At 39.2% G+C, this 12,027-nt stretch overlaps 1 protein-coding gene and 1 long non-coding RNA gene across 2 annotated transcripts; both read left to right on the forward strand.

Annotated features, from left to right (window-relative positions):
• Positions 1 to 331: 331 nt before the first annotated feature.
• On the forward strand, positions 332 to 7,140 carry LOC124268136. The gene is made up of 7 exons (XM_046703152.1): positions 332 to 463; positions 860 to 1,042; positions 3,218 to 3,321; positions 4,000 to 4,173; positions 4,504 to 4,664; positions 6,707 to 6,846; positions 7,047 to 7,140. The coding sequence occupies exons 2-5, from the start codon at positions 862 to 864 to the stop codon at positions 4,516 to 4,518; spliced, it is 474 nt and encodes a 157-aa protein (XP_046559108.1). The 5' UTR covers positions 332 to 463; positions 860 to 861; the 3' UTR covers positions 4,519 to 4,664; positions 6,707 to 6,846; positions 7,047 to 7,140.
• A 5-nt stretch (positions 7,141 to 7,145) lies between these two features.
• Positions 7,146 to 10,536, forward strand: LOC124268139. Its single transcript, XR_006896214.1, has 3 exons — positions 7,146 to 7,216; positions 8,286 to 10,489; positions 10,522 to 10,536. It is a non-coding gene; the product is annotated as an uncharacterized LOC124268139 (long non-coding RNA).
• The last annotated feature ends 1,491 nt before the right edge of the window (positions 10,537 to 12,027 follow it).

The following is a 12,027-nucleotide window of genomic DNA, read 5'->3' on the forward strand; positions in this document are numbered from 1 at the left end:
TCTGGGTACAAATCTCGCCTCCGTTTCACCTGGAAATACTAAATAGATCGAAAAAACCTAATGGGCCAAATTCAACCCTAGTCTGTTGAGCATTCAAAGTTTCATGAAACAGTGTTTTGATGAATAATGTGGAATACATTTCCAAATTTGACCCACCAGTGACAAAAATGATTGTGCAACACATTCCCGCGTTTATTCAGGTAAACGATTTACTAGCCTTTGCATTTGTTTATGATGGGTGCCATCCGTGGGTGTCATGATGTCATACGTCATTATGTTTACAGACAGTGCCATCAAGAAGAATGGAGTGGTTCTTACCACGGCTCCGGGTTTACAGTGCAAAACATCCTACACACTGCACCTAAACATTTCGGAAGTTGGAAGAAAACTATAAAGAAATGTATCCTACTCGTGGATGAGACCAACGAGTACACGTCCATTGCTTTCCCAGCTGTTCCTCCTGGTATGTGGGTTCAATAGATCATTACAATAATCTTTACTTATCCTTACTTTTATCTTGATCACGACAGTATGGGTGCTCGTATCCTTATCTTCGCGTTTATCATAATGTTCAGTAAGAGCAGAAGAAACTGATCGGAATTAATAAAATACGTTGTCTCAAGCCTACCCTCATGTAATAGAAATTCGTGGGTTATACCGTTGCCTATTGTGATTGAGTTGTTCTTTCTACTTGTTTTAGAAAACCAGTTCCGACAAGAAGACGAATGTCCATCACGTTTGTATCTGATATGCTTTTCCTCTCAGAGGTACCGCAAGGATGGATGGCGCACCTGATTTGATTAACATAGGAATTTGGTCGATATAACATAAATGTCATATATGAGTCAATATTCAACAGATATGCTGCGGGGTTCTCTTGAAGAAGTATACGAGGAGGCGGCGAGGGAAATGGTGGACGCGGCCAGAACCATGCACACAACTACTGTGGAAATGATCCGAGTCTTCTGTCCCGACCAGTCCAAGTTAGCCACGTACAAAGACGCAGTGCTCAAGGCTATACCAGACCTCTCCACCATGACAGGTATGTAAGACAGGTATGTTTGTTTGGTGTTTAACGCCGCACTCAGCAATATTCCAGCTATACTACCCATCAAAAGTTTAGACTCACTAGTGTAAATGTAGCCACTTACTTCAGTCAACTGTTCTAAACTAGATTTTGCAAAATATTCCATACTTTTCAAAGGTACTGTTTATACATGTACTGATGTATTGTAAAAACAAATTCGAAACGTTGAAAACATTATTATCATGAGTTCAATAAATGGTGAAACTCAGTGAAAATTGGCAAAGTTCTTAACAAAATTCAACACCAAGAGACAGCTGTTCACATGCACGATATTTGCACATGCGTTCCAGCAATTTGATGCATGATCCTCTTGCAACATCATCTGCATAAAGTTTGCAATTGGTTCACCCAGGATGTAGAGAAATTCATCTTTTATGTAACCATATATATATATATCATCCAAAACTGTGTTCCACAGGAGATATCGCTTATGTGAGATCATATATCTCCTAGGAGATATCGTTTTGACAGTAGATTTTGTACTATGCCCTGACAATGCTATGATGTCATCAACTTGATGACGTTACAATGGTATGACATTCCTGCACTGCAAGTCTAATGGTAGTACAGTGTTGAGAGATGTACACTTTTCATTGAAACCTAATGAATGAATTTTTATGAAAAATAGAATTTCACCCTCGTGTCTACTGATGTCAATTATATCAACACTCGTTGATAAAGGTAAATATATCCTCGGCAAGCCTCGGATATTTGTAACTTTATCAACTAGTGTTGATATAATTGATATCAGTAGACACTTGGGTGAAATTTTTTATATATATACGAACGGTAATAGCTATGTCGTCATCATGCTTAACGTCATACGCATGATGATGACATAGCTATTACCGTTATGTGTCGCCTATGACGACACTCAGCTTTCATTGTACACCTGAAGAGCCGTTGAACGGCGAAAGATCCTGTGCAGATATAAAGGAGATTTGGCAAGAAGAAATATCTGGACTCATATTTTATATATTTATTGCTTATGCACCTGCAGAAATCACTTGTTTGTATATATATAACATATAGTGAGTTTTTTAAGTGAGTCTAAACTTTTGATGGGTAGTATATGTGACGGCGGTATGTAAATACTCGTCTTGGTCAGACAATCCAGTGATCAGAATCTAAAACAGGTATGACCAAATGAATGCATTTGAAGATAAATCTTATCAGCAACAACAAAATTAGTTAAAGTACCACTGAACGAAAGAATGTGCTTTTGCACCGCTTTCAGCAAAATTGAGGCAATATCGAGGGCAAGGTACAGACAGAAATGTGCTTCACACACAGTGCCCATTTGGGAAAGACGAACGAGTTCTTCAGCCAATAGTCCGAACTAAGACGAGATAGGATATTAAATTTCATCTAGTGCAGACATGCTCACCTTTAAAGCGAACACCCAGTATAGTCACTATTGGATAGTGATTAATAATATTATGTTTATGAAATACCTACTACCTAGTTTTGAATCATTGTCATGTCATAAATGTATTTGCTTTTCGTCTCACAAGACCACGAAACTTCTTTGTGTGGGATTCTAGAAGTTGGTGAGTACAAATAGACAAACTTTATTGATAGCGTCTTCTTTTTTTCGGGAGTGCGACGTTTCGATACAGATTCTTGTACCGCTTGTTGCACTCCATCCTCGATAATCTCCAGGGTATGCGTTACATTCACTCTCCACTATACCCTGGATGCACCCACGGCTTGGCCCGATGATTTTATTACCTCCCTTGGCTGGCTTTTTTTCCAATCAGGTGTCTACGATTGGAAGTTGAGCGAACGAATCACAACTCACTTTCGCTTCTTAATTATCTAACCGTATACATTTGGCAACACAATTGATGCAGAGGTACTCTGAAAGAGGTAGAAGGAGTTCTTTTATATATTTTTTGAAAGTTTCAGATCTGTCAATTTGTCTGTATTATTTCCTCAAAAATCTGAGTGGCACTGCAAACAAAGCTTCACGACTGCTACCGCTATCTTTGTTGACACTGGCAAGCACGGATGTAATGGCGGCTTAGCTGACTGGCCACTGTGAGTATGCAAAGCCAGCAAAGGGAGGTAATAAAATCATCGGGCCATTTCCTGAAATGGAATATCCCAAGTTACGTTTCCTGCCAACAGGAGGACTGAAGTCTCGTATAAAGGCATTTAAAAGGAGAACATCAAAAACAGAGACAACGGACGATGGTGTGCTTGAAACATTTGGCCTTAGTGTAAAGGCAAAGGTATGTTCCACATTGACAATCAAGGAGATACTGTTGCCCAGTAATTAAATCGCTGAATCTACACGCACATGACCCGCACGTCACGTATAAGATAAGACCCATGGAAATATGCACTATGATGCAAGATGACACTTGCTGGAGAAGCCGCAAAGGACTGTTCTAGCCGAAGGTGTTAACATGATCAACCAATCCCGAGAAGAGGTTTATTCAGCTTAAAAAATGCCTGAATGCAAGAAATATCAGAAAGATAAACACGCAAAACATCGCCATACGTATTAGTTAGACAACAACATGGCTGTATTAATCAAGTTCCATGAACACCTTCTTTACCATTTCATCATGTAATAACGTGTTCGAGTGTGGAATAACTTTACAGAATGTCATGACATGTTTCATTACCCCACCTCATATAATTATAAGAATGTCCATCTCTGATCTCACGTGACCTTGAACAAATGATCATGTACGCCCGGGCACGGCCGTACACCGCCCAAGCGGGATATAAATCTTTGTCAGGCAGAATAAATCATTTATACCCCGCCTCATGGAAAAAGCATGCATCCATGATTTGGGATACACGGAGTTTTATGCGTCCCTCCCATTATCACAATCTTACAGTTTGTATTGGCATAGCATATTTGAGTGTACCTTTCACTATATGTAATACCATATTTTAAGTTGCCGATGCCTGCAGCAGAACGCCCCAGTAGGAACGAGTCTGTAGCGTCAGTGACAGTGTATTGTCAGGGAAATAAGTGTGACGCAATCTTTAAAAAGCTGGCAGACAGATGTGATGAAGACTTCACCAGGAAGGTTGTGGACCAGCGGATACAGGAGCTGACGTCTTCAAAGGTAATAATACACGAGCAGTAAAAACATGGGAAGCAGGATGGGCCCCGGTGCAATATTCCCGATTCCCAGACTGACAATAGATACCTACTAAATGTCAGAGTAATTCATTCTTACTACAAAGAAGCAGGAGCTTTATCTGACTTTATCGATTTATTCCAATGCAGCTAAAATTCTAAGAACCATTTATGTCAGGTAGGTGTCAATGTGAGGTAGATGTGTACCCGCTACCGATTTCTTCATATTTTCAAAAGTACACGAAATTACTCTCCAGTACATTTCTTCTCGATCGCCTGTCCTTCAACAATAGTGTCCCTTTCCTATCAACCTCAGATTGAAGAATCTTGAGGCGTTTGCAAAGAAAGAGAGCGTACATGTCAACACATTAAAAGATAGGGGTGAGGTACATCTGAAGGGGCCATTCCACAGCTTCACCAAAGTGTGCCATCATTTGGATGAAATTCTACAAACAGTTGCTGATCTGGGTTTTGTGGGTAGGTATCATTGTTTTGGTTAAATATCTACGGAAGCGTAGTAGGGCCACGGTGAAAATTTTTTTGGGTCACTATCTCCTACGTAGGACTTAATATCTCCTACGTAGGACTTAGTATATCCTACGTAGGACATACTATCTCCTACGTAGGACATACTATCTCCTACGTAGGACGTAGTATCTCCTACGTAGGACTTACTATCTCCTACGTAGGGCATACTATCTCCTACGTAGTACTTAATATATCCTTTTTAGGGATGGTTATTAAGTTGAGAAATGTTTGGCTATGCAGGACGTTAGATAGTCGAAATGTGAGTCAGTGAATATTCATGACACTAACGCAGTGTTACTATACAGTGTTATTGTATGTGTATTACGTTAGGGTGACGTGGACCCTGTTCTTATTGCAGTTATGGAGATTTCGGTATGGTTATGTTTAATCTAACATACATACATCTATTCACACACACAAACACGCACACACACACACAGAGGTGGGTGGGATGGTTGGGGTGAGGTTGTGATATGAAACACGACCTTCGCAAGTTTTTGCTTGTCTTGGTGGGGCTAGGTTGGATTGGATGCAACGCTCGTTTGCGGTTTTATTCGTAATTGTTTACAGGTTGACTTGACTGGGGTGGACAAGCGTTGAGTGCGGCGTAAAACAATACGAAATTCAAAAAGGCAAAGAATTGTCATTATACTTATTTGTATAAATATCAGGGGATACGTACACATAGATTGCCACCGATAGTCTAAGACACGTCTGTACACGTAGATTATGATTCATGTGCAACGACCTCTGAAATATCCAATGCATAATAGTCAAGTGTAACCAAATGCAACATATAACAGTGAACTAACTGCAACGCATAATAGTAGAGCAAACTGAACGCAAGGCAGTAAAGTATAACAGTCGGTCCAACACAGTACTAATGTGCAACAATTAGTTGAACACACGACTCTAATAGTGAAGGAAACAGTAGACTCTCATAGTAAATTGAAACACATGATAGTAGACTCTAACAGTAAATGAAACACATAACTGTAAACTCCAATAGTGAATGAAACGAATGACTGTAGACTCTCACAGTGACTGAAACAGTGAAACAGGAGATTGTGTGCGTGTCTGGGGCTTTAAGTCGACCGTTTCAGATTAATCCATATAAACATATATCGATCATCTCCTACAGGAAATATTAAGTCTTACGTAGGAGATACCCACTTAGGAGACACTAACTCCTACGTAGGAGATACTATTTACTACGTAGGAGATACCCACTTAGGGGAAAATAGGTCCTACATAGGAGATACTAAGTCCTACGTATGAGATAGTAAGTCCTACGTAGGAGATAGTAAGTCCTACGTAGGAGATACTAACTCCTACGTAGGAGATACTATGTCCTATGTAGGAGATACTAAGTCCTACGTAGGAGATACCCACTTAGGAGATACTAACTGTCTGCTCTTTGTCAAGTGAGATACTAACTCCTACGTAGGAGATACTATGCCCTACGTACGTAGGGAGATACCCGTACTTTGGGAGATATTAATTCCTATGTAGGAGATATTAATTCCTACGTAGGAGATAGTAAGTCCTACGTAGGAGATATTAAGTCCTACGTAGGAGGTACTATGTCCTACGTAGGAGATACTAAGTCCTACGTAGGAGATACCCACTTAGGAGATACTAACTCCTACGTAGGAGATACTAAGTCCTACGTAGGAGATATTAAGTCCTACGTAGGAGATACTAAGTACTACGTAGGGAGATAAGTAAGTCCTACGTAGGAGATAGTAAGTCCTACGTAGGAGATCAGTACAGGTTTCACCTTGGTGGGATTGTTGTTAAAAACCTAGTGGTTTGAATTTGATGTTGATGCATCCTTTCTGATGCCAGTGACGTCCTCTTAGTCGTCGCTTATTGGCACTGTGTGGTTCTCTGGACAAAAGATTCATTAATTGGTTGTGTATTTCCTTTCACTTTAAGAATGAAACATGAACACGTTTTTCTTACGTGAATATTTGTGTATGTCCATCTAGCTTATCCCACTTGCTGGGAAAGCTTCGAGTCTGACCAGAGGGTTTTCAACGTTGCTGAAGGAAGCATAGAATACCTGAGTGTGAAGAACAGTTTCATGACGGCATTGGGTGAGAAGGGACATCGTGCTACCATCTTTAAGGTAAACAACGTAGACATACAAAAATGGGATTAACTCGGTACCAATCAATGTGATCTGATTTCAAAACTTTCCAAAGCTCATACAGTCGATGTGTTCCCCATGGCTGTTAGGCAGTCAGAGAAAATCTGTACACAAGGCATAGCAATTAGCATCTCATTGTTCATTAGGAAGCATATCAGTATCTTTATTTTTCACCTCAGATTGAGAGGATTCAGATTCGACACCTGTACGAGCAGTACCAGATCGAGATGCGGACAGTCCAGATGGAGCATCCCTCCAAAGACAAGAACGCATGATGTGCATCATGACGTAGAAGCTGTTCCCAACATCAACAAATATGGCTTTAATAGGTCTTACAGCGGAAAGAACGGTCAGTTGACTATCGGAATAACCTCTTAAATGATACCATTGGTAAACGTCATGAAAGACCAAAACATTATCACATTGAACAAACATTTGTGATTAAACAAATTACACATTATTCTAATTTTAGCCATGGGTAGCGGAATAGAATTATATACCCACTCTGATCTCTTCACATTCACATGGAATGACAGTGACTAAACACTTTATTGAGAAATATGTTGGACAGTGTGTGTTCGATTGATCTTTAACACCGCACTCAGCGATATTTAAGGAATATGGCGGCGGTCTGTAAATAATTCAAGTCTGGACTAAACTAAACAGTGAACCACAGCAAGAGCACATCTACGCAACTGGGATACGATTACGATGACATGTGTGACAGAGAGACAAAAACAGATAGGAAATTCATTCAGTATAACGGCAATAGGCCTGTAATACAGGCAATGTTTGGTTGCATGAATCACGAATGTCAGTGAAGTAATTGATTAACCCACTCATGTCCACATGTTTAAACAGAATATTTTAAGCAGTCCAGCGTCGCAGCATCAGATACCTTAAATAAATCTTGACATGGTGTATTTCCAACGTACTTTTGATCTCTGGACAATGTCACAGTAGCCTTGTTACTCTGTGTGCTTTAGTTCAAATACGCTTAGACATGGACATAACAACCAAATATTATGTTTTGTCTTGCCGGTTTGTACAAGTATACCTTTCCATCCACAACGGCCTTGTTGCTTTGATGTGAGAGTGGAGTGCCGGGGTGGAGGCGATGTGCGCGAATAATAACAATGTCCGTTGCCTACTCAGTACGTAACTCGTCGCGCAAAAGAAATCTATGATCCACATCCGACTTGTTAGAATTCGATCCTTTAAAATCACAATCAGCAAACTCTGATACATCAGAATCTGCAGGGTCATCGATCAAGACATGTTCCTGAACCTGATCCCTTTCTTGCTTCTTCTTGCTTTCTGCTTTGGAAACAGTCCTATTGTACCGCTGTGATTGGAATGAGAGGAAGCTTAAATAATTGGTAGCTTAAATAGTATGTCATTCAGTTTTCTAATTTCAGCTACCCTGTACGGACAAGGTGTGTACTTCGCCGTGGATGCAAGCATCTCTTCTATGGACATGTACTCTCCTCCAGACACCTATGGTATCAAATATGTCTACAGGGCTCGGGTCCTGACGGGCAGATACACCAAGGGGGATGCCAAAATGAGGGACCCTCCCCTTGTTGACCCTACTCGCTCTGTCAGGTTTACCTCAACCACAAACAACACTTCACGACCATCGCTGTTCTGCATCTATCGGGACGCACATTCCTACCCAGAGTACCTGATCTCTTTCCAGCTGTCACTGCCTCAAACATCATAGATCAGAACTCGGGACAGCGTCAGAAGGGCAGCTTTGATCATAGACTTGAGGACCTGCTTGTGTAACAAATATTGTTTTCTTCGTTCATGTCCAAGTCTTTCAAAGCAAATGGTAGCCACTATAACCTGCTTTTACTTCATAATCACTACTAAACATTATTCCATAGCGATATTTGTAATAGTTCGAATTCTGTAAATTGGTTGTGGAGAAATGGGCGCTTATAGGTAATTGTGTTCATAAATTCAGGTTATTCAATTTTAGTTTACAACATTATAAATTGATTGTGGAGAAAGGGGGATTATGGGTAATTGTGTTATTAAACTCAGATGTTTCAATTGTAGTTTACAAATGTCTGTTACAATTTAGTTTTGGTATGTGAACATTACAAAAATGTTCTAGGTTGTTGAGTTGTATGTAAACAAAAAGTCTTTATCTGACAAAAAATGACAATAATGAAAGAGAGAGGCATTGACTAATCTGCCACGCATATTCCACAGGGTTCCAACGGTGTAAATGAATGACTAGTATAGGGGAGGTAACTGTACATGGGTCAAACACATTAGTGAAACAAACATCAGTGGAACCACATTATTAAACGATATTGCATTGGGACGAGTATTTTGTTTTCTTCTAAATGTGTCTGGGTCACTGAAACATTTTGAATCATTTTATTCATTATATTTGTACTGGTTCTGTTAAGTCTGAGGGGTTTAAGGAGAATTATACAAAAAATCAATCAACGAGTATTTAATTTCTTCAAATATTTTCTCGTTATTTACATTACTATTAAAGTTTTCATTTTTTCATTTTACATCGAATGGATTTTCGTAATGCCAATAATTTCCTATTCCTTGAAATGATTTCAAAACAAGAAATTTTGATTTTTTTTCTTGATGCTTCCATTATTTTCTCGTAATTGTGAGTATTTTCTCTGTTTTCTTGTTTAGGAAGACGTATTCATGTTGACATAACTTTTTTAAAAGTTTCCGATATATCCTGGTTACGTTCATATTTTTCCACTTGAATTCAAACTGTGAAAATTCTATGCCAGAGAATACCTCATACGAACCTCATAAAATGGGATGGCATAGCACATCAAGTTCACATATGACGAGTCATATTTAGTTAATCCACCAGCATGTAAATGTAATTTGTTTCATAGTAACCAGTTTTGACTCTCCTCAGAAACATTCAATGTCGCGCACAGGGCAAAATAGCTGTTACAATTGTGTGACTTGAACATCAGCGGTCTTGAAAAGCAGCATGCCCTGCCGGACCAATAGTACTCGTGACTCATGTAATTTTCTTAAAACAGTGAGCATAGCTTGTGTGACACCGCATATCTTGTGTGACACCGTACAATAATCCTGCAATGCGATGGTGGTTCGGTTAGTATTGTAGAAACACAGGATTACCTTCAAGGCCTACAGGAAGTAAGGGCAAACGAGCACAGTGTGGGAAGAACTTGGTGACATCCTCGTTGATCTTGTAGTCTGTCTGGAGGTCGACGTTCTGTGTTTTCCTCTACACGCAGTGGGCAAAATGAAAGTAACATCCTTTCCAGGCGGAATCGGGAAACAATCGAACTCTCGTAACTGTACATAGGCCATTGTAAAAATGATACTAGCTTTTGTAACTTGATGGTATTTATACAATATGTAAGATCTGTAAGTGTACTGTGTGGCACTGATTGAGTGAGCAAATTAATTATGTTTTTCAAAGTGTAGTTGGATTCCATTGTGTAAAAGGCCAAACAGTGTTCAAAATAAACAGAGATATCATCAGAAACGTAATTGTCATTCATCAACATGGAGGGGGAAATGAAAAATTGAATGGTCCCAGCTATATCATCATAATTTCAACTCAAACATCCAGATATTACACGTATCGGCTTTTGAGGTTATATCTTTCATTTCTGAAGCCAAGATGAGGTAAAGCTATTCATTTAACCTATAACTGTTGAAAAAATGGTTATTTTATGATCTTAGTTTGAACTTTTCTGTACTTCGATTTAATTAAAGCTGTCAGAAACTTGAACCATAATGAAAAAAAGCAGATTTGAGACAATTGTCTATGGAGGTCTGTAAATAATCAAGTCTTGACCAGACAATCAAGATAATCCGTTATATATTGCTGAGTGAGACTTTAAACAACAAACAAATGTCATGAATACTTACGTCAAAATGGTCATGTTGTCTCCATTAAACAAAATTGCTCCGTGCATACCTGCACCAGTGACTGGTCACAGGCAGGTGTGTGTTAACATGGACACTGGTTTATTCTTTCCATGGCTGACAGACCACTGTAAATAAGCTTGATTTGTTCAGTATGCCAACTGAGAAAGAAATCTGCCAAAATCATTCATCGGCGCTAAAAACGTTAGACGTGACTCTAAAACCTGAAGACATATCCATTCTTCTTTTATACTGGATTCCAAAGCTACATAACATTCTGGGTCCATTAAATGTACCATCAAATTCTTGCGTCAAAGTTTAATCATTATCCTTAAAGGGAGACTTTCTCTTTATTCACACACAGTATTTAAAACAAGCGCAATTGATACCATGTGGATTCTCAAAAAAGCTCAAAAATGCAATTTTGTACAGACACAAACGGACCGAAGTCCATTCTGTTAAAAACATTTTACCACTATCCCACATTACAAACCTAAGAATAAACTTCATTCCTGGATATACGTAGATATCTATCCTCAGAGGTTCTGGACAAGTGGTCAGGAACGAAAGTAAATGCCATTAGAAGTTACCAGGGAGTACATAATGTTAAATGCTGAACCTCCCGTTTGATAGCATATATGTACAAATTGGGGGTAAAACATTTGGACAAGAAGATTGCTCCATATGGACACCAATGGTAAATACTCCTGGAGTTGCGCCCTTGCCTGTTTGGCGCGCTGTGGTAGTTGAGTTCAAGATTAGACAGGAAGGCCTACTGTCTCATACTTTGCTCCCTGCCACTCCTAAATAACACATGACTAGTCCCTGAAAGGTAGTGTAATTTGTTATCTTGTTGACGTAGTTTTCTAAGAATACAAACGTTTTGCTGACTCCACCATTGTCTCTGTGCCATTTTTTCAATGCTGCATCCTAAATGATGCAGTAACTAAATGGATAAATCAAATTTTGACAACACAAGCATCTATTGCTGTCAAAAGATTAAAAAAGAGCATGAGGTGGATACAGAAATATGTATAAAACACAGTTAACGCCTTTGGTGTTTACATTTCACAACCTCTGACGTACAGTCAATCATGCTCTTTTCATCAAGATTTCATGGAGTGTCACTTAAGTCCCCTGTTTTTGTTGTTTAGTTTTTGCTTGTGGTGTTTGTTTTGGGTTTGTTGTTGTTCTTTTTTTTATTGTTTCTTGGGGCGTTTGATGTGTGTGTGTGTGTGTGTGTGTGTGTGTGTGTGTGTGTGT

The sequence above is a fragment of the Haliotis rubra genome, unplaced genomic scaffold (genome assembly GCF_003918875.1).
Source record: "Haliotis rubra isolate DU_JTF1 unplaced genomic scaffold, ASM391887v1 Scf1364, whole genome shotgun sequence".
In the NCBI taxonomy this organism is placed as follows: domain Eukaryota; kingdom Metazoa; phylum Mollusca; class Gastropoda; order Lepetellida; family Haliotidae; genus Haliotis; species Haliotis rubra.